At 43.0% G+C, this 24,145-nt stretch overlaps 1 protein-coding gene across 6 annotated transcripts in view; it reads right to left on the reverse strand.

The window, feature by feature from the left end:
* The window catches only part of CEP128 (centrosomal protein 128), a 233,784-nt gene that overhangs the window by 34,690 nt on the left and 174,949 nt on the right, over nucleotides 1-24,145 (reverse strand). For all 6 annotated transcript variants that reach the window (XR_007243660.1, XM_048486527.1, XM_048486525.1 and 3 more), the window contains one exon: nucleotides 14,544-14,567. Coding sequence is in view for 5 of the 6 variants with exons in the window: in XM_048486527.1 (XP_048342484.1) it covers nucleotides 14,544-14,567 (24 nt within the window). In the remaining variant the exon portion in view is untranslated. The remainder of the gene's footprint in view (nucleotides 1-14,543; nucleotides 14,568-24,145) is intronic.

Here is a 24,145-nt window from a genome sequence, read left to right on the forward strand (position 1 = left end):
GGCATTCCCAAACTGAAAGCCCTCAGGAACACCCTTGGAATGCTGGTGCAGCCTCCTGCAGCACAGGAACAATGGTGTGGAAGACCACTTCTTGGTTCCTGTAATGCATATCCCCACCCCCCCAGGTAAGTCCCTCTGCACCAGTGTCTGTGCCACTTTGCACAACACTGGTAGCATGGGCTTCTGCCAGTTCCAAAATGGCTTCAGCTCCCTCCCCCATGGATTGCCCACTAAGTTTGTTAATACTCAGTACAGACGAAATTGGGAGCTTTCAAAATCTAATCCAGTTTTCCTCATATGATGTCCTGAATACAGATTGAAGAGATAAGGAGATAAAATACATAAGTCTGACGCTTTTGCCAAGCGGAAACCATTCTGTTTCTCCATATTCTGTCACATCAGCCTATTGTCCAGAGTACAGGTTGCACATCAAACAATCAGATGTTATGGCACAGTCATTTCTTTCAAACCATCCATACCTTTTCATAATCCACACGGTCAAAAGCTTTGCTGTAATCGATGAAACACAAACTGATTTTCTTCTCAAATTCTCTTGTATGCTCCCTTAACCAACATAAATTTGCAATATAACTTCTGGTGCCTCTTCCTTTTCTGAATCCAGCTTGAACATCTGGCATTTCTCATTTCATACATGGTAACAGTCTTTGTCATACAGTTTTGAGCATCACCTCACTTGCATGGAAAATTAATGCAATTGTCTGGTAGCTGCTGCAATCTTCAGTGCCTTAGCCACCAGTATACTGATGAGACACAACTCTTTCTCTCTTTCTCCTTAAAATCTATTTACAAATTATTGTCCCCAGGGAGCAAAGAGTAATCAACCCCCAAGGGCCTTCTGAATAGATAAAACAGCTACCTATCCCAGAAGACTTTTGATTTAAAATAAAGATTTTTAAATATATATATTGTATATACTCTGTTAGTATAGAAAGTCCTAATACGCTTGCATATAAGTCGAAAGAGGGCACCTAGATTTTACCATTTTACCATAAAAAAGCTGGGAGAAGAAAACTTATTGACTCTCACATATATATACTAAGTCATATGGGTGGGAATTATGAAGCAGCCTACTGGTGAGAATTTCAAAAAAATATAAAATAGATACCAATAAAATTACATTAATTGAGGCATCAGTAGGTTAAATGTTTTTGAATATTTATTTCAGAGAAAAACAGTAAACTAGCTCTGTGAAGCCCTGATTCTCCTTTTCTAAATCCATATTGGGGTGATTTAAAGGGGCTAATCTGGAATGTTATGATGTTAAGCAGTACTAACATTTTCCTCTCAGCAGTATCTTTAGAGAGTCCCTTTCATGATGATACCGCCTAGGTTTGGTGGTGAAGTTTGAAGTTCAGGGGTGAAGTCCACAAAGTCCCAACATCTGCTATATCGGCTTCCATTATGGAAACAATGAAAATGGGGATGGGGAGACACCCAGCTTTTGCTGGGGATCCATAACTTTGGATCCGCCTTAACCAAACTCTTACCAAACCTATTGGTATCATCAGGAGTATCACCTGATGATATCCTGAAATTTTGGTTCCGCTAGCCTAAAAACTGCGCCCCCGGGCGGCCAACAAAGTAAAAACCCTAAAATATGTTTTAAAATACACCTCACTCACGTATAAGTCGAGGGGGGCTTTTTCAGCACAAAAAAATGTGCTGAAAAATTTGACTTATATGCGAGTATATACGGTATATATTTTTATGTTAGCTCTGTTTGGAAATTTTATTAGCCTGGATATTTAGAACTTCTTAAATGCCATTTATGTTATCTGTTGTTACTGTATATTGTAAATCACATCATGGACGTGCTGTGTTGACTGAAACAAGTACTTTAATCCTGTCACTGTCTTTTTGCATACTGAATAAGCCACACCAGTACTGTTTCTTTAAAAAGTTAGAATCTTCGTTTTAAATTAGATACAACAAAATTATGTTTTGGACTTAAAATATTAGAAAATCAGAATCATACAGTTGGAAGAGACCCCAAGAGTCATCCAGTCCAACCCTCTGCCAAGCAGGAATAAACATCCAGCCTCTGTTTAAAAACCTCCATGGCAGGTTGGGGGAGCCCTGTTTTCCAGCTCAAGATGAGGGAACCCATTCTCTGCATTTGTACTCACACAGACAGAAAATCTTGCCTGGTCTTGCCCTTGCTCATATCTGCCTTGAAAAATAGTCTGCCACTCCCTTCCTAAAGGGATTAAAGCAAATACATACCTGTTCCTGAGAAAGCTGTTCCCACCTCCAGCCCTGGACTATCTGCTCTGCTAAAGACAAAAAACTTGCTAAAGTGTTTGCCCTACGTGCTCCTGCCAGTACAGAACTAATCTTAATTTCTTCCTCTGTCTAACCTCTTTCTCAAGGCCACCTTATTTATATTTCCCATTGTTTTACAGCTGTAATTCAATCAGCCAACTTCCCCCTTTCAGGCACTCCCTGGCTCAGACCATTAATGCCAAGTGCTCAAGTATTAATTTTAAGAACTACACCCATCAACTTGAGCACTGACACTCAGGTTGATTAATTCTCTCGTCTTTCCCTGGAAAGGCAAGGCCCCTTTTTGTCTTGGGAGATTAAGGGTCTTTGAGTATAGCTAGCGGGCCCAACCATCCCTATACATACCCTGTTTCCGTGAATATAAGACATCCCCGGAAAATAAGACGTAGTAGAGGTTTTGCTGAAGTGCGAAATATAAGGCATCCCCCAAAAGTAAGACATAGCAAAGTTTTTGTTTGGAAGCATACCTGATGAACAGAACACAGGAAAATAAGACATCCCCTGAAAATAAGACGTAGCGCATCTTTGGGAGCAAAAATTAATATAAGACACTGTCTTATATTGGGGAAACACGGTAGTTCCCTCAGTGTTCAGTATCTCCGAACACTTCTCTGACTGTTGATATTGTCCCCAACATGTTGTTTCTTCCTCTACCAGAGCTAGCAGGGGTTGCTTAGCTCTGTTCATTGAACTGAAAGCCACTTCAGGATCTATTACCCCCCAAATTCCCTCTATCTACCTCCAAACCTTTCCCTCAACACTGCTTACATCCTAGGACTGTGTATGTGCTCCGCTGCTTTGATTATTGTGTGCTTGTACGTTTATTATTTTACCTTTAATAAAATTGTTAAACTTTATTTTGCTCTCCTGTAGATTTTTTGCAAAAGCAACTTAATGTAAACATAGGCAACAAAGATTCCAAGTGTGCCCAATCACTCACTAAGCCAAACATCTGCTCATGTTAATTCCCCAACTCTAAAAGGGACAGATCCCACCATTTAAGATTCCTGCTATTTAAGAACTGAAATTTCCACACTGTTTTCAAAGATAATTCCCATGTAATGCACACTAATTTAACCTAGATGTGATCAGAGCAATTATCACTGTAGCCAAATCAAACTTTTAAGCAACTACCATAAATGGAGTATTACCCAAAGGTAATAAAAGTACGTGCCACCGAAGAGTCCTGAGCTTCCAACCAAAGATCTCCAAGCTTCTTCAGGGTGAGTAAAGCCATCTTCAGAACAAACTGACTCCTCAATTCTTGAGCAGCTTGATTGTTGAAATATCAGGATGTTACTGATTTTCCTTATTCCTGAAGCAACTGCCAAAAAAGCAATAATACTTGGAAGGCTATTCTGGAAGAAGCTCAGTTCATTTTTGGTGACATACTAACTCTTGATCCACTGATAACATTATTGAATTGAAACAGACAATTATTTTACAGTAGAGAAGATAGGATTAGTAAGAAGCAGAAAAGTATTCTGGACTCAGATACACTTCCTCCTATCATCTGTGAAAAAGTATTGATATGGCAAAAAAGTACCAACTGACTGAAATAATATGCAAATATATTAGTGGCTATATACCACCAGAATTTATGAGAGAAATGGAATGTGCTTATTAATTACTGGAACAGATACTATAAACAACTGTTGTACGACAGATATATTTTTGTGATATAACATCTGTTACATATGTGCTCGTTAACTATTAAAATATATAGTATTAACAACGGTGCTGAAAAGGCATTTTTAGAAATTAATATCTGCCATATATAATGCACATGCTTATAGTTTTCACCTTTTTTTTTACAGGAAAATAAAAATGATTACAACAAAATGAAAACAAACCTTTCTATTTACTGAATGTACTTGGGCCAGCTTCCAGAGAAGTTTAAAATGGGCATGACCTACAACAATGTCATACTGCCCATGCACTGTCTGGTTAATGCAGCAAAATTGTTTCAGAACTCCTGGCTAATTAATTATTGATGTTTTTTGTTCATAATATACAAACTAAGAGAGAGTGGCTGTACCAAAGACAGGAAATAGGGAGAAGAAAAAAAAGGGAACAAAATTGTGTGCAGTAAGCAGCTCCAGTCCAGAGCAGAACACACAAAGTACCTACAGCCATGCGTACTAATTCCTCCCCTCCCCCCCCCAAAAAAACACCCCAACCTGAAGTGTTATTAATCAATTCTTTGACAAGGCTAAATAGGGTAATATAGTGCCAGCCAAAAGACTGGTGGGATTCTAATATTTTTAAAAAGGATTTCAGGTACATACCTCCAGCTTCTGGATTACATAGGAGACCTGTATACACAGGATCCAGTTGTAAACATATTTCTTCATTTGGTTATGGATATGAACAGGGAAGCTTAGGAATATTCCTTGTAATCACCCACAGATAAGCAAAAGCAGTGTGAAAAATGTATGCCATGGCAGAAATCAGAAACTGATCAGGAATTTAAGGCCAGGGGAAGTACGTCCAGAAAGGGGCAAAAAAGGAAAAGTGAACTTGCAATAGATCCAAGAATACATGCAGGTGTGTGTGTGAAGAGAGCAGAGGAAAAGCCTTACGAAGTTGCAGCTATATATTGAAGTAAAACCCATTTTAAGGAAAAATAAAATGGGCTCTAGACAGGTTGGGAAAGGGCGGTCGGGGAACTGAGCAGGCAGGCCTGATCACCTTCTCCCACCACCTCGCTGCTTCTGTTAATGCTTGTTCTGCCCCCACCCCCCACTGCTCACTTCACTCACTGGTGTTCTTGCCCACTGGCCTTCTCTCAGTTTCCCCGCCACTTCTCCTGCCCCCAACATCTGCTTTGATTGCCGCTTTGGATGGATAAACTGCCTGATCCGGATTGGTGTTTGGAGTTGGGAGAGGGTGGTAGGGGAATGAGGAAGGTTGTACCAGGCCAGCAGGGAGGGCAGTTTGCCGTCACTGTCTCATGGGGCCTGGCTTGGGCAGGTGGGGGAATGGGGAGGTTTGTGCCAAGTCCAGCTTGTCCTTTGAGGCAGGAGGAGGGTTGGAGGGGGTTTGAGAGGGCTGGCGTCAGGCCTGGCTTGGTCTTTGGGGGATGGGAGAGGGCGGGCAAGGACAGGGAGCATTGTGAGGCATTGGGCAGACCGTGGGGAAAAGCAAAAAAGGCAGCAAAAACAAAAAACAGTGGCACAGAACAGAGGCCAATTGCTGTGCAGGACTCCCACAGCTTGGATGGAAATGAATCCTGCACAGAGATTTGTTGGAAGTAAGTTTTTGCAATATTCCAAAGGTTAGACAATTATAATTTGGGTTCCTGCCAAAATAATTTGGTACACGGATCCAAGCAACCCTTGTTTTGTATTGCAAAGAGGTTATGTGCATCAGCTATATGTACAAATAGGGTAGAAAAAAATTAAACACTGTCTTTAGAAAATAGTCGTTTTGAGGGTTAAACCAGTAGGAATTTTAAAACAAACGTTTGTTGGCATTTGAATCTAAGAAAGAAAAGAATTAAAAGCCAAAATGACTGAACTTACAGTCTAGACTCCAGATGTCTTTGGATGGGATAAAAACACATTTTTCGTTATATTAAAAGTGTGCCTCCTTTTTTCCAAGTACAATTCACCCCACTTCACACTCATGATCATACAAACTCCCTTGGGGTAAACATATATACAGTAGTTTATTTAAATATAGAAAAAAGTTCAACCACAGAAAAGATGGAAGCAACAGTAACAGTACCTGGAATTGTCAGTTCTCAATGGATTATTAGCTGTTTTGTGGACCGCTCTGCAACACTGGTTTCAACAAATTTCATCAGCATATATCCTGTAGTAAGCTGGAGGAACTTCCTCCAGTCTAAAGGAACGTTCCTGCAAGCTAAGTAAGGAAACTTTTTCCAACTTCAGGGCTCTTCCATTGACAGAAGAGCACTTAAATTGAGGGAAGGCTCTTTGGCTTGGACTCAGAGAAAGGCTTTAAATGTTGTTTGCTGAAGAAGTAGGATACAAACGTGCGTGTGTGTGTATGTGTAAAATGCCATCAAGTCACAGACGGCTTATGGTGACATTGTAGGGGTTTCAAGGCAAGAGACGTTCAGAGGTCTTTGTCATTGTTTGTCCCTGTGTGTGCTGACAGAGTTCTGAAAAAACTGTGATTGGCCCAAGATCACTCAGCAGGCTTCATGTTGAGAAATAGAGAATCACACCTGGTTCTCCAGATTAGAGCACGCTGCTCTTAGCTACTACGCCACATTACTTCTTACAATTCTATGTAGTCCTTTATTATATGAATCACCTAAAATCACTGGCATTTTATTCAGGCTTAAGGATTAGCAATCATAGCATTCAGATAAAACCAGTTGAAATGGCATGATTTGTTAAAAGTTCTCACAAGAAGTTATTTGCAGACTAGCATTAAAGCTCATTGTGCGAAAAAAAAAATACCACAGGCTCTAGAAAATTAAACCTCCCAGGGCAAGAGATGTGGACAGAGCATGTTTACAGGAAATGGCACCCAGCACAAACACTGAAATTGCACCCCCGCCCCCAACATCCCAGCTTTGCCAAGGAGGGGCAACAGAGTGCCTGTGAAGATGGGGAGAGTTCTCCCCATCTTCAAAGGCACCTCTCCCCCCGTTTGTAAAGCTGGATCCTAACTTTGCAAAGATGGGGGAAGTCAGCAGAGTGCCCGTGAAGATAGGGACAGTTCTTTTCATCTTATAGGTACACACACACCATTTGCAAAGCTGGATCCCAGCTTTGCAAAGGGCGGGGAGCCAGCAGGGTGCCTCTGAAGATGGGAAGAGTTCTCCCCATCTCCATAGGCACCCCCCCCCCTTTTGCAAAGCTGGACCCTGGCTTTGCAAAGAAGGGAGGAGCCAGCAGGATGCCTGTGAAGATATGGAGTCTGTTGTGTGAAAGAGGTACAACAGACCCTAGCATGTGGGAACTCGCAAGTGGGGACTTGACAGGACATTACACCCACCATTTTCTTCTGTTCTGCCTTTCACCTTTTCTTCTGTTCTGCTCTTCACCTTGCTATCCCTTCTCTTAATCTTCTCTATCTTTGCCCCACTATCCCAACTCTCTTTCTGGCTCCCTACCCCTGATCTTGCTTTCTGCCCCACTAATTTTTAATTTTCTGCACTGCTACTTAGCTCTCTTTTTTTGTCTTTCTGCCCCGCTACCCCAACTCTCTTTCTGCCACCCACCCCACTTGTCCCAGTTCTGTTTCTCTCTTCCTACTCCAACTCTCTGCCTTCCTACTCCAGCTTCTGTCTTTTTGACCATCTACCCAAGTTCTCTCTTTCTCTTCCTGCCTCCTTCTCTTTCTGCCCCTACACCAACTCTCTCTTTTTGTCTTCCCCTCCCCCCAGCCGAATTCTTGGTAGCTTGCCGGGAGTGCTCTGGGTAGTCAGAGTGAGGCCTCTTCCTACACAGCCCCGCTCTCACTGCCTCAGCCATAGCCATTCCAGGTGCTTCGAAGCCTTCCCTTTCTTCCCCAAACAGCCTGAGGTGGGATGGCCTCTTAAGTTTGGCTGCTGGTGTTGAGCTTGCTGCTGACTTACTTGAGAGTTGGCTGCAGTAAGAAATAAGACAGCTGTGCGAGGACCCCTACTAGAGAGTTGGCTCAGGCAAGGTATTGGACAGCCCTGCAAGGACCACAGAGCTTCAAAAAGTGAGGAGTCTGACAACTGCAGTCCTGTCAACTCCTCTGTACATGAGAAATGGAACCCTCTGGACTAAATCCCCAGAGACTTTCGCTTTTTCTGGTTCATTATTGAGAACATGATGCTCAATTATGTAATAAGATCAAGAAGACCACCAATTCCGAATTAGGACTTGCTACTCCTCCTCACCTTAGGCTGTGCAAATTCCTTATTCTTAAATATGACCTGACGTTATCTAATAAAACATATGCCATTGTATTTTAGTACAATTTACTTAAAAACCAGTAAATGAAACACGTAGGGTTGTACAGGGGAAAATATCTAAACATTTTCTTTAGTTAATTTTGGAACAAGTATGCTCAAAAGCATGTTTGTGAGTCGGTTTCTTAAAATACCACACTAGACACAACATATAAATGGTCTTCTGCACAGCTCAGTGGCATCTTCCCACCTCCGAATATGCAAATCTGAAGAAAAACAACCATTTCTTACACAAACAGTACAATATTCTTAAAGGAAGTTGCAAGGAGTAAACACAGAGCCTTCCTTAAAATACACACACACTGTATGGTACCATCCTATACCACCTCTCCCCTGCCAAGGCTAATGCATACAGGTCTGTAGATTTCAGAATTCCAGTTAGATGGAGAAAAGGGCAGCTACAAAAATTACAGTTCATCATAGTGAACATTTCTGCTCTCTTTGGAGCAAAGCCAAGATTTTTTCAGTAATTAAAGTTCTGCACCCAGCTTTGGTTCTCTGAAATTTGTAAAACATACGCTCCTTATCTTTGCAATATCAAAGAGTTGCAGTTTATTTAGAGATTGTACTTGCAGTCAGAGAGAAATCATAAAGGCTCAAAAAGAATGACAACTTCTTAGAAACAACAAATTTGAACCTTACATTCTGATGTCTATAAACACTGCATTGCAACAAGCATTTGTTAAAAAATTGAGGTTTTCTGGAGGCACAAATCACTATCCTAATCCTATATCACACTCAAATTTCAACAAAATCTTTCTAGAAATATCAGTATATATAAAAGGCTAGCTGTAGTGATGATGACTCCAATCGCCACATACAACTCACTTCCACCCCACTTCCAGCTAACCACCATGCACAACTCACTTCCAGCCAATCACCACACATATAGCTTGGTGGCGGGGCTTACACAGAACAGGTAAAAACAACATAAACAAAACAGCAGAATGAGGCGATTTCTCGCTCTCTCACAGACCAAGTCCTCCTGCCTGGTCAAGCAACTGAGGCTGTTGCTCGCCCGCTTCTGCAAGGACACACATGTGCATGGTGCAAGGTCGTTGAGGCAGTAATATTAGAAGACTCGGAAGGTGCCAAGCTGTCAGGTCTGGCTGTGCTGGGGCCTGGCATCATGGGGGCTGGAGCCAAGGTCATACCTGGTCCTGCTGTTATCTGTGGCCAGAGGGCCTCTTTACTCTGTCTCTTTGTTGCTTGCTTGTAACTAGTTGAAGTATTGCCCATTTCCTGGCAATGGGAGGATGACTGTTGTGGCCTTGGGCAACTCATAACAATACTGCATTCACACTATCTCTTAAGTGGGCAATTGTAGGAATCAATGGGAGGGGGGATTTCTGAATGGGCCATATTCCACTGTTTGGTAAAAAAACCTATGTGCAAAGCCTTGAGTGTCACTCTGGCTTTTTGCAGCCTAGGTCTTGACACGGTTCAATAAAGCTTTGGAAATATTCCTAAGTTTCAATTATTGACTGGAGTAACCCTTACACAAGCTGGGGCAGAGGCAGTGACCGTGGCAGTAGGAGGGGACCCCTCCATCAGTTACCCTGTTGTTAGCGGCTGGGGGTGCCTATGGAGATGGTAAGAACTCTTCCCATCTTCACAGGCACCCTGCACACACAAACCCCCGCAAAGCCAGAATCCAGCTTTACAAACAGGGGGTATGCCTATGGAGATGGTGAGAGCTCTCTCCAGGTTCACAGGTACCCCCCCCCCCCCCCCCCCCCCCGTGGTTTGTAAAACCAGGATCTGGCTGTACAGCTTTGTTGCTAGTGTCTTACATATTTCAGAAAGAGACTTATGTTTGAATTCATGAGTCATGAACAAAGCACAATTTCTTTGTGACAGGAAGAATACTGAAATCCTTGGCCTTGTGTGCAAAGAGGCCAGGATTTTATTCAGATCTTTATGATGTGAATTATATAAGGGAATGGGTCCCAACTTAACCCTATTCAAAAACTAGATTGAGAAACAGGTGGCAATGGTAACAGAGACAAACAGATAGAAATATATACCCTTCTTGAATTGTACAATCCAATATGTAGTGCCACGTGCTCAGATTTAAATTAGCAGTCCTGAGAACTTTGCAGCAAACAAAACCACTTAAAATAGTAATGATCACTCATGAGCTGAACCTCTAGCCTCCTGACTTCACAGCCATGAGACTCAAAATGTGCGCTGTACAGCTTTGTGGCTGCAGAAGTGAAACAGATCCTTCCCCAGTAGGAAAGGAACTATGCCTCCCATAAGGCCATGAAAAGATATGCATGTGCAAAATAATTTTAGTAACACAGACTCTGAGGACCACTGAGTGGTAAGGCTTAAAAACAACAACATAGTACATAGAAATAACTGATTGGTTTGCTCATGATTTGCTGACTGTGGAATGATACACAGCACAACAGGTGTGTGAGGGAGAATTAGGACTCCTACCACACATGCATGGAATACTGCTGCCTGCATTCACCATATAAAAAGGCTGAAAGCAACTCAGAGACCCGGCTCAAACTATTAACCGTAGGTCATTGTAGCAAGCATTTGGTCAAAAAGGATGCGCAGAAGTATACTTGAAGGATTCTCCAGTACATCATATTATTTCAGTCGGAGGCCATTTCCCCACTGAGAAATTAAAGCCAGATACAACCAGATTTCAAAAGAAACAGCACCTTTTTATCGCGGTTTCTCCCTCCCCACTGCAACGTGTGTCTAGTGAAGACTTCAATATCTATCGTGGATTCAAATCCATGAACACGCAATCTGCTCGGCAGGTCTGTTCTTCCTCGGACTGATTGGCTGTTGTGGTGGGAACTTTTTTTTCCACGCAGCTATGTCACTACATAGATGCGTAGGCAGAATTTCCCTACCTTCTGATTGGCTATTTTGCTGGAGTGGGAACGCTACTCCACCCCTAATTGAAAATTCATGTTCTTTTTCTCGTTTTTACATTTGAACATAGCCACGCCCAAAATCATTATACCGTAGCTTCCTATTTACGTTCCTTTGTAGCCACGCCCAGCATGGCACAAAAAAAGGCTGCACATGTTCTGTGCACAGCCCACTGCGCTCTGATTGGCTGGAAGGTTCAGAGGGCGAGAAAACCATGTCTGTCCCGTTTCTTCCAACCAATCTGGTTTCGAAGGGTGACTGGGGAAAAAAGGTGCACTTCAATGCAAGTTCTGAAAAAACGGGGGATTGGGGGGAGCACGAGCCAGAACCGGGATGAATCCATGTTCGGCACTTAAGCAGTGGGGAGTTCTTGCTGAAACTGTGTTTTTTCGCGTGAGTATCACGCGATAAATTGACCGTGGAGAATCAACCAGTTTTAAATCCAGATGTGCTAATCTGGGATTTTCATTTTAGACCTATTTTCACAATTTAATTTTCAGTACCTCTAGCTGTTTAATTAAATGTTTTGGAAAAATATGGACTAGATTGAAGTACTGGATAGTAGTAGATAGCTTAGGTTTTTTTTTTCTTTTTAACTAGATGGCCCAGAGACAGAGGCATATCTAGGGAAAATGTAGCCTGGTGCAAAATCTGAGTCCCTGTCCCCCCATATGGGTGGCTGCCCTCCCCCACCATGACCAAACTTTTTTCATACCAGGTCTTGAAGTCAGTGTATGGACCTGGGGGAAGGAGGAGGGTGTGGGGGTGATTTCCTGCCCCCCACGTGACTGAATGGCTGCAGCCCAGGGACATTTGACCCCATATGTTCACCTGGGCAGCACGCAGCACACCCCTGCCCGGAGATGAGCTGGAGGGTAGGGTAGTGCATATATTACAACTATATAATCATTTGCTATTTGTCTTTTTGATTTTATTTTACTGTCTTTGTGCCATTCATCTTTCTTCATGCACTGAGTTTTGTTTCCGTTTCTTTTGTTTGCTTACCATTTTTCTTGCACCTAGTTAATAATTTCAGTGAATTTAATGAGGGCGTATTCTTTACTGGCCAATGTTTGCCCTTTGGGCAAATTAGAATCCATATTTTCAGTGTGGGTTGCTCAAACTCAAAGGGGCAAATTTTTGGACAAGTGCTGATAGCCACGGCTTTTCCTCCACTCTATAACCACAAGTCTCCCATCATCTAAAATATTTGGGGGGCAAGGCAAGTCACCATTATTCAGAACAGCCAAGAATTCCACAGGCTTCTATATAATTTCAAGACCTTTATATACGAATGAAATTTTATTGTCATATTTTTGCTGTACTACAAGTGAAGGTAAATGACAAGCAATATATTTTTATGGAGCATTCAGAGTGCAGGAATACACACAAACCACAATAGCTACGGCATGTAGCTTGGCACTTTGTTTAAATAGTAAATATACCAAAACCGAATTATGAAAAAGCATACTGCTTGATAGTACATTTTTGCCTGCATTCAAGCTTCAAAAGTACTGCATCTATTGATGCATGTGTGCATTAAAGTAGATATTGCTCAAGGCATTACACTCAGATTGATAGTAATATATTTAAAAGCACTATGGAAACAGTAAAATCAGTCAAATACTGCAATAAGGAAATATATTAGCATCATTTTCACTGCATTTTATTCTTTTAAAGAGCAATCTTAAGGGCAGGCTATGAACTGCTTCACATAACAGGTTGCCTCCACACTGGCATAATGCCAAGGTGTGCTGGTGAATCTGGGACTATGCTAGCATTGCAATGGGGGGACGCTGCACCTGTGCTTCCATGACATCAGTACACAAATGGATGGTGCTCGGGGGAGGGCATGATAGGAGTTAGAATACTGAGCCCGTCCAACCTGTGTTCTTGCCTCCAGTGCCAATATAAAATTACACCAGCATAATCCCTGGATTAACTATAAACACTCGCAATGAACACAGTGGGAGAAGAAAAAACAATTGCCCCTCACTGCTTCCTGCCATGCCTACTTAATCACAGCACAGTACAAGATACAGCATTAATCACACCTCTACCAAACACCAACAAGGAAGCTCCTGTTTTAGATAAGGGCATGCAGTTATTTCCCTGTAACTTCAAGTGGGCCATATTTAAAGCACACACAAAGAAATCTAGAGAAAAGGTATGCGGTACAAATAGCCCAGGAAGAGAGCAAAGATAGCCATAGGTTATGATCAGGGCTAGCACGTTTGATTGCATGAAGAACATCAATTGTTTAGAGGAAGAAAATGGTTAAGAGGAGCACGAAGAAATGTTACTATCCAGTGATGCAGAAGTGAAAGCATGCTTGACATAGTGCAGCTCTGCTCTGCAAGATCTTGGGAAACATCTAGCACTCTTCTCCATATATACTCAGAAACTGGTTGTACAAGATCTTGCACAAGCGGAAACGCAAAAAGGATGCAATAAATTTGACTTAGAGCAAGCAGCTACCAGAGTCCCTTTCTTCTGCCTGCATAAGAGTTCTATCACAAGTGAAAATTTTGTGCTGGATCCAAACCTATCTGAATGTCCTGAAACTCACAGTAAAACCCCTATCAACCACGTTCAATATTACTCTGATATGTAGTAAATATTCAGATTTTTTTCTGCCTCCAATAATATACAGATACTAAAATAAATGTACAATAGCACACACAACTGAGAAATTTGCTGACAATTCTATTCACATATCTTTTTTAAAAATCCAGTTTCAGTGCAGCATCAACAACCAAAGTTCATGCACGTACGTACCCACGCACACACACTTCTATTTACCCATTTTGTTATTCATAAGACCTTGAAGGATGATTAAAACAATAGCCCCTAATTTACTTTCTGAGTAGAGATTTACAGTGAGTTGTATTGCATTTGTTGATACACCTGCATCTACAAGAACTCCATCCTTGAGAGAAAGAGGTTCTCTATAAAACTCCAAAGATCAGCATCTAAGCCTTCATTTTATTGGCTTCATTTTATATTTTTCATCTTGCCCCTTCCTGCCATTTTATAACTAGCCCAATGACTTCGGTTTCCCATAGCAATATTATTTAACTTCTGGTAAAACTAAGGCCTAGGCACACTTGTCATTTTCAAGTACAAACAAATTGAAAACTTTGCCTAATTTATACTTACAACTGACCTTTAAAATATGGTTGACTTTACCAGCATATTTCCATATTAAGTGACTTCATGTTGATATACTGTGCTTTTTACGTGATTTTTTTGGTTTACCATAGCCAACTGGCAAACAAGAATCTCTTAGAACCTGGTTTAGTTTGGAAAATTGCTTTCAAATACGCCAGGCCCATTTTCTTTTATGCTTGGGACATTATATACATAAAAAATCTGTGTTAGAATTGCAATTGATTTGGAAATAAAAGAACAAAAAACTTACTGTTTCTAATGTTGCTATTCGCTCCTGCAAAGAAAGAAGACATTATGAGACAACAAGAAGAAGTAAGTACCACACATTTTATATAACCATCAAAACAAGCCTGTGAAATACTTTGTATAGACTACTCTGGAAAAGATGGCCATTCAGAATGGTCATTTAGACATTATAGCAATCTTGATGATATGGCTGTTTTTTCTCCATTGAAATACAAATATTCTGTCCTGTTTCAAGCTAGACATCTTATATCACAGGTAATTCTGTTTCAGCGGCATCTAGTGGACAGCTTACTGATTTTACATTCTGACTCAATCCTGATCTAACAACTATAGTTAATGCTAGTAACATATTGTCTCAACCCTGTTTGAAAGCACAAATGCTTACTGATATACCCTGGTTTAGCTTGCCACGCCAGGTCAGACTACTGAAGAATATTGATAAGAAGAAGAGTTTGGATACAATCTCCTTTACCTTCCTCCCCCCACAACAAACGCACTGTGAGGTGGGTGGGGATGAGAGAGCTCCAAAGAACTGTGACTAGCCCAAAGTCACCCAGCTGTCATGTGTGGGAGTGGACAAACTAATCTGGTTCACTAGATAAGCCTCCACAGCTCAAGTGGTAGAGCAGGGAATCAAACTCGGTTCTCCAGATTAGAGTGCACCTGCTCTTAACCACTACACGACGCTGGCTCTTGATAAGGAGACTTGTCAGTTATCGTTTTGCAATTTGTGAGGCTAGGGAAAAGAAAGTGCATGATTTGCTATGTAGCTGGTTTGCCACCAGGTTGAATTCAGCCTAAAGTTGGCAAATTTACTTCAAACCAAGGCTTCACATCCTGGCTTACGGCCTGCCCTTAACTATGATTTAGAACCTAAGCAAGGAAAACAAAGTATGATTATCTAACAAGTGAGTACATAACCACAGAACAATTATAATTATAAACGATTACACAGGTGCATTTATGTAGCATGCACTCCAAAGACATCAATCCGTTTGCTTCACAGAGGGATGTGTATTTGCCCTATGCAATAATGTTGATATAATTATTTCTGGAAAAACTACTACAAATGTTATTGAAGTGCACTACTGTTTCACAATGTAAATCTTAAATATATCAAAATGGCAGGCATTTGACTCCTGCTATGAATTTACTATCTACTGAAATCTCTACCTTGCACACAAAATATCTGAACTGGCAGCCCTCATGCACTGTGTAAATCAACACTACCCTCCATTAGTTTTAGCTTGGCTGCCATTCAGTTGAATTCACTACATCTTTCTACGAAAAGCAATGTTTCCAATTTATTTTCCATTTATCGTTCATTGTTTTTATAGCTCCATACAATCTCCCATTTCAGTTATATTGTGGATGTTAAGTGCCATCAAGTAGCTTCTGACTTATGGTGACCTTATAAATGAATGCCTTCCAAAATGTCCTATCGTTAACAGACTTGCTCAGCTACACTACTCTAATTTAGAATATTGTTCTTGTATCAGTCTCCAAACGGTTTATGATATTCTGAATGAGGAACAGATGTCACAGGTTGTGCACTATGCAGTTTGGGGATACAGACCTAAGCCTTCCCCCCAGTGGTTCAGAAAGTTTTTATCTATGAAAGAAAAAGAGCCCTGATTTTGGGGGGGGGGGGGAGAATTAGGACAGGAGGAAAAACAGTTCCATTTTGACACAAAATGGAGCCTGGGGCAAGAAATGAGTTTTCCGCCATTGCCCCCTATGGAAAACTCACTTTTTGCCCCGGGCTCCATTTGAGGGGGGGGGATTCCCCTTGCCTGCCCCTTGCCTGGCTCAATGCCATCTTCCCCAAGCCCGGCAGACTCTCAGCTATGTTTTGGCCATCCAGCCTCCCGTGGCCTTCCTCCCCTGGTGGCTCCCTCCCCTGGCAGCCTCTTTCCTCCTACCTGGGGCCGTTGAGACCACAGCCGTGGTATGATTTGTCGTTGTGGGCCCTGCTTCTCTCCCTCTGCCCCTCTGACCAGAGCTGGAGCCAGCCGGGCAGAGGCTGAGATGCCCTGATGATTCCCCCAACGGCTGCACCTGGTCCCAAGCCAGCCACGAGATGGCGGCTCAGCGGTGCAACGCGGGGCTCCTGGTCCAGTTCAGGAAGCTGCCACCAGCCTCCAGAAGCCCTCAGGACCGCGCTCAGCTGAGCCATCGGGGTAGCGGCATGGTGTGGCGTTGTAGGCCCCGCTCCTCCTCCACCCCTCTGACCAGAGCTGGAGCCAGCTGGGCAGAGGGTGCAGCATCCTGGTGGTGCCCTCAATGATTGCGCCTGGCCCCATGCTGGTCATGAGATGGCGGTTCAGCAAGGCAACGCACAGCTCTTGCAGGCCAACTATGAGCCTGAGAGGGGAGTTGTGCACCTGGCTGGGGGGACTCCTGGTCCGGCTCAGGCACCACCACTATCACGGCCTCCATTCGCCCTCAGGGCTGCGGCCGGCTGGGCCAGCGGGGTCGCAGCCACAGCGCGAAGTTGCAGGCCATGCTCCTTGTCCTCTGCCAAAGCCATGAAGATCACAGCAGGCCTAGAGAGTATGGAGGGGGCCACTACAGCCAGCGGAGGGGGGAGCATCGGGTGGGGGCACACCTCTCCAATGGAGGGGTGTGTGGAGTGATTAAATGGGTGGCGCCTGGGGACATGTGACCCCCACATGTCCCTCTGGCAGGTATATCAACTCCTCTAGGCGTAATTAACTACATCCTTCCGTGAATCTTTCAGTGGTAAATGGGGCGGGGTTCCTAAAGTTATAGGGAATAATGTCAGGACTAAGGGATGAACAATACAGGAAATGAGAGGACCCCCCCCCCCCACATACACACACCGCACCACTCAAGTTCAGGGTTATGCTGCAGCTCCCTATTCACATAACCCCAAATCTCAGCAGGTAAAATGACTGTAATAGAGCCTGAAACCCTTGAGGCTGGGTCTAAGTTAGCAGGAAGCTACTGATTTATCGCTGTAGCTCAGAAATCTTACAAAACAGCACTGGTGTAGAGGGTAGATTTCCCAAATGGTTATTCCTTGCAGGCCCCCAACTTATGAGGACTGGATCATTAATAAAAGGGTAGTTTTGTCAGCATGTGCTACAAACTATAATCTTCACAAAGAGGAAAACTAGCAAAGGAAAAATGTTACCTGCAGAAAAGCAAACCCGGCAAACAAAGGCCGCGTTTCGCCTGCGGTGAAATATGGCGTCGTGGAAGCGGTAAAGAACACGCCATGGCGAGGCGTTACGCCGCCGCCCAGCGTGCGGAGATAACGTGGCGCCCGTCGAGCTGAACCCGGCTGAGCGCCCGTATTCAAGCGCTTTAAACCCTCTTTTTTTTCCCCTGTGGCGCGCTCGGCGCTGCGATGCGAACAGCCATGAGGGAGCCGTCTTCAAAATGGCGACCGCCAGGCGGCAAGCTGGGTCACCTTTCCCCCACACACACGCCACGTTAGGTCCCTGGTGCTTTCCATGGCCAAGCACCTTTCCCGAATACATGCACTGGGACTGACGGTAGCTGGGAGGAGCGCATGACAGATGGGGGGGCGGGCAGGACATCAGAACAATCCCGTTGTCCATGCTGCTGCGTGGGCTGACGTCGAGCCTGCGAACCGCCATAGATCGCGCAACAGCGGAGCGCCGCTTCGCGGCTTCAGTCGCGAACGAGTCACATTTCTGCTGAGGGCTCTGGGGCCCGCCAGCTCCGCCTGTCTGTGTGACTTTTTTTGTTATCGTGCATGATTTCTGCGGCGTCATGTCATGCTTTTGGCGTCGTGACCAAAAAAATGCTTTTCTTGGACTATTAAAGTTGCGGAATTATCTAATTCTTATCAGCTGATTACTTAACCTGGGAATTTGAATGAAAGTTTTCACAGAATCTGCTTCACCAGTTCCTTGATAAACCCAGAACGATTAATCAAAGATTTAAAAAAAAAACATAAAATCTCTGCATCTAATATTAGCCACCCCAAGTTGACTATGACTTCACCTCTTCCTTCTATGGGATGATTTGGCCTGAAGCATTGGAGTTAGCCGCTCTTCAGACTGCTGATTGAACAGGTGGCCCGTTTACATACTTCTCTGTGGTCACAGATGCCCTTTCCGCTGTGTGGGGAACCATGGGATGCATCAAGTGGGTTGGGGTTCATTTATATGCCACTCAGTATGCTATAATAATTTAGCCACTGCATCACATGCCTATTTTAGAATGGTATGAGGTTTTCAGGTTTAAGTCAGAGGGGAGGCATTTACTTTTTCCAATTATAAGCCAATGCACATTCATTTATGGGGGTTAACCAAGCACCTCCTGTCGGGAAGTAAGGTTTTGGAGCAACAAGAAATCCAATTATGGAAGGAAGTATTTGTAGCACATGAGAATGGTGTGGCTCAGTGATAGAGCATGCAAAAAGGTCCCAGGTCCAGTTTCAAACACCTTAAAAGAGCAGTTAAAAGAGCTCAACTAGCAGGTGATGGGAAAGAACTTTCTTAGCTTGAGTGACTGAACAGTCAGAGTATGTAATGCTTGAGCAGATGGATCAATTCCTCTTTATCACACAGTTTCACAAAGCCAGAAATGCATAGTCTTACCCACAGTTGGCAAATCTCTCTGTCATACATGTGCAAAGGTTAAAAATAGTCTACAGAGTGGGGTTAAAAAGGCCATCAAACATAAAACCAATATTTAATGCAGTGAAGGAAGTTTCAAGTCTAAAGTGCCACAACCATCTAATATCACATTGAGCATGTAAACCACATCTGCATATAGCATACAAAGATAGAGACACAGACTATGTAGTGACACAAACACAATCGAAAGGGGGTAGCCACAGTAATCCTCTGCAATAGGAAGTCTTGTGGCAGCTAACAAAATAAAAGATTGATCCCACAAAACCCTTTGGTGTTCTTCATACAGACTTACATAGCTACCCAATTCGGGATTTCTTTTTATCTTCTGTACATAAAGGACCTACTGCAAACCTGCTGCTGCCTCCTATAGTTCATGGCCTTTTGATTCATTGTAAACATTGTTTGTACCAGTGTGTGGGCACACACACAAAGAAGCCAATACTTCATACTTATGACAAAGCGTGCTGTAAACCTTGAAAGCTTAAGCATGATGAATGTTAGTTTTCAAGATGCCGCAAGACTGTCTGTTGTCAAGGCAGACTAAACAAGCTACCCTTCTGGGAACGTATCTTCAAAGCAGAATGCAAAAGTTTTGCAGCAAAGCAAGCTTTTTCAGAACAATGAGGTTAATATGGTGCAAAAATGGTGTGCAGTAATTGAAACAAACACTTATTCTGCAAAACCAGATTTCATGTGAGAACACGTGTGCCAGGAACAAGACCAGGCCAGAACATTTCTCCAAAAAAGCAAAATGTTCTTGATACAGTGGAGTAGTCAGAATTGTAGTTTCCACCTGCGCTCAGACAATTCAGGAGACAGCTGCACTATATGATATTTTTCAGTGTGTAGTTCAGCCCTGAGAAGATGGCCTACAAGCATGGTTTATGAACAGAATTATCAGGGACCAGAAAAGAAAGGACATTTATTCATAGAGCATATGCCACAAAGTTGAAATGAGAGCCAACAACCAATCCAAAGGACCAGAGTGGACAAGAACCAGATTTAGACTGAGAACAAGATAAGGCCACAAAATGATCAAGGGTAGGTTCTGCACAGGGACGTAAGTGTGTGTGGGGGGGTGTTTCTCAGGTTTAACCCCCCCCTTGCATGTCCGGCGGGGGCGGGTGCTCCTGTGCGCCCACACAGGCTCAGCCCACATTGCACGCTTGCAAGCCAGCCGGGGGCCAGGAAAGAAAGCCTCGCCTCTCGCAAAGCAGATCTTGCAAGAGGTGAGACTTTCTTTCCCGGGCTCTGGCTGGCTTGCAGGCTGGAGGCGGGGTTTGGGGTTCCCACACTCTGAGCCTCGTCCTTCAAACCCACCCCATAAAAATTCTATACCTACGTCCCTGACTCTGCAAATATTTTCTGCTAAAGTAACAAAAATGGCAAAAATCTATATTCAGAAGTCAGGTTAAACGATTACAAGGAGCTTTTCAAGATTAACCATGCCGAAAACTTTTAACCTTCCTATTAATCAACACATCTTCTCCTATAATGAGCTTAGTGGCAAAGTTTGTAGTACTATATTCACAGTAATTTTGCCATAAGTGATGCTACTGATCGATTAAAACATGATCATTCAATCCAGATGTAGTACTGTTTAGTTTTGACACATGTATGGCTGATGATTTTGTCAGCAACTGTAGCATAATCTTATTTTGCTATCTTTGTCGTATTTGGGATCTGCCAATTAAGTTTGAGCCTGCTCGGCTGTGTCTGATTTTTGTGATGCCTGCTGGCTGAGCAATAAGCTTGAACTTGACATATACATGTTTACCAGAGATGCAGAAGTCCCTTTGCAAAAACACAGCAGGACCTGTGAGTTGGACAATAAACACTGGTAGGCATCTGGACAGGTTTGAAAAATAGAAAGCTGCCTGTGCCAACCTAAGTAAAAGTTATATCCTTCTAAGCTCACTGACTTCAATGGTCTTTAAAGGATGTAACTCTGTTTAAGCTTGCACTGTGACACATATTCTGTTCCCATTTGCTCTATCAGAAAGACAGATCAGTAATTTTATTCGATGATATACGGAGACCAGGCTTCTATTCTCTTATGCCAAAGCTGAACTTAGGATAAATCAAATGGCACCTTATAAGAATCAGTTCATCTCTGCATTTTTTTTTAGAATAAACGTTCTCTTTTGTGGGTTTCTCTGTGTTTCTCTGTGTTTTACTAGCAATAGGTAGAAATGTTCTGGTTACCCAGTCCCTGTAAATATAGATAAGGTCGCTAGCTAGATAGGCTAAGACAAATAATTATGCACTTGTCTACTATGCCAAGAGATGAGGAGCCATTTTGATCTATTTTGCCTCAGTGCCAGAATGGGGTGTGGCCTCTTCGAAGGAAGAGAGTTTCCTCCTAAGACCAATTTAAAAATGAGGCTAACACACCAACACATTTTCCTGCAAGTGCTCAAATATGCTCAGTCATTTCAACTGTGGGGAAAATAGTCAGGTGGACTAAATTGGTGTGCCAGCACAATACTCACCAGCATAAACTCAGCATGCATAGCTCCTCTGCACAGGCTGCAGCCCCATGTGAACAAGATACTGGACTCATGCAAAGGCCCATGGGAAAGCTGTTGAGCTCACCAGAGTCATGTTTAAATTAGACTAGCCTTCCTTGAACATTAACAAGCAACCAGCTGAACAAATAATGACCAACTATTCCTTGACATATTAGGTAGCCTTCTTGCATCAACTCAACCCTCACCTTTGGAACAACGTCTATAGCATATGGTATATACTAAGTCTATACCAAGACAAGGAATTAAGCTGCTATTCACAAGACACTTTTTTTATATGAGAGTGACTTCTGCAAAGATATTTTAATGAACCCCACATAAAGGTGAGAACAGAGCATCACTGCCTCATGTCCAACCAGCTGGAGCTTCTCAGATGATACATGCAGGCAACAGCAGATGACATTCAACAGCAGATGACATTCAAGTAATTCTTACATGGAAGACACTTCCGCATAAGTGGGGCATCGAGCAGGAACCGGATCACGGCGGTCCTGTACCAACTGCATTGGCTGTCGAACGAGTTTTGGGCCATGTTCAAGGTATTGGTTCTTATCTTTAAGGCCATTAGCGGTCTCGGGCCTGCATATCTGAGGGACCGCATCTCCCTGCACTGCCCCACCAGGTCCCTCCACTCCTCGGAGGAAAACCTACTTAGGATCCTGGGCCCAAGAGAAATCCAGCTGGCCTCTACTTGGTGGAACAGGCTCCCAAAGGAGACCAGGCCCCTGCGGGACTTACAAAGTTTCCCCAGGGCCTGCAAGACGGACCTGTTCCGCCAGACATATGGCCAGCCGGGTTGAGGAGAACAACACCCCAATTCCATCCTGGCCTCCTGTGGCCGCGGGGCTGAGAGGGAGGAGGAGGAATCTGCCACCATCTGTTTTATATGGTTCCTTAGTCTTAGGAAATCAGGGCTGATGTTTTACGGAAATTAATTTTAAATGTTTAGTTGATTTGAACTGGTTTTATTATTGTGATTTTAAATACTGTCAATTGCATTTTAATTGTTGTTCACCGCCCTGAGCCCCTTGGGGGAGGGCAGTCTATAAATGCGATAATAAATAAACAATTAATAAATAAATAACACGGGCCTGCACAAAGTGTAACCCATTAAGGCTGAAATCAGGTGACCAGTCCAGGGCTTCTGCATACAAAACGGGAAACACAAACAGGAAGCTGAGTACTCAGCAGGCTCCCATACATAGACTGCACTCAGCTTGAAGGATTTACAAGTCATGAAGAAATTGTCCTAGCCAAATTATGGGCAAGCACTGAAAGTGTCTGATACCTGAAGGAAGCAAAGTGCAGCCCATACTTCTTGGACTGGAGGAAAGATGAAGACAGCAAGAAACAACTTTGTTCTTTAATATAGTATCTTTTCATGGAAGAATGCCAGAGAATTGAAGGCATAGTTCTAGAATTTCCAATTACTGCATAATGAAACCGAGTAAGAACAGACGTTTTTATCAACTGAAAAATAGAACCAATTAGCAGATTAGAAAGGCTAGAATGTCAGTTGCTACCGGTGTTGTGCTCTATTTGTGAATGTGTCTAATCTCGAATGGGCTTCTAAGAAGTACATGCATTTCTTAAATTTTTCACACAACATAATCCAAGAAATGCAGATGTGAAAGAAATGGATTAATTTACATCAATAGTATAGTCAGTCGCTTCTGCAAACACACTGTCCTGAAAGTACTTCATACGCTACCTTCTCCTACCACATTCGGAACAAACGATTCAGTTTTACTGAGAGACAGGACTATATCTTCAGATTTCAGGTGGGGGATTATATGTCTTCCCTCTCCCACATTCTGCCTTGAGCAGGACTCTGAACAAGCTGTGTAGAAAGATTCTAAATACATAGATGAACTCCCAATACGTACAAAACTAGCGCACACAGATAAGAAACAGAACCACTCTAGAACTTCCCAAGGGCTAATTTTTAAATGCAGAAGAGACTTTTTAAATATGCAGGAGACCATCACTATTATTTTAGAAAAAGGTTGCCCCAGATTTCTCTGCTAATCTAACCTTTCAAAGGAGTATTCCTCACAGATGGGACCCTACTGTGAAATGACAGAATCCCAACAAGACCGAACAACAAGATTAACCCAAATGTGTAGTCCTGTTCTAGATCTTTGCACCCCATAGAGTGGAATTGATCTTGAAACGGTACGGGAGGCAAGAAAGTGGTAGCCCTTCTATTATCTGCCGGCTGAAGTAGACTGCTGCATGACATTGCTTCATGTAATGCCTGTTAAACTGAGATGAAGGAAGTCCACAACCAACAGCTGCTATGAGTTGCAACTCCAGCTTTCTCAACAAAAATTGCCAGCTATGCTATGAGTATTAGCCAAAAGGGCCTAGCTGTTTAGGGCTGTTTGTAGCCTAGTTGGACGAGGTAGCATTGTGTCATTTTTTTCTGCCTCTAAAAAGAAAAA

This window comes from Sphaerodactylus townsendi, linkage group LG02 (genome assembly GCF_021028975.2).
Source record: "Sphaerodactylus townsendi isolate TG3544 linkage group LG02, MPM_Stown_v2.3, whole genome shotgun sequence".
In the NCBI taxonomy this organism is placed as follows: domain Eukaryota; kingdom Metazoa; phylum Chordata; class Lepidosauria; order Squamata; family Sphaerodactylidae; genus Sphaerodactylus; species Sphaerodactylus townsendi.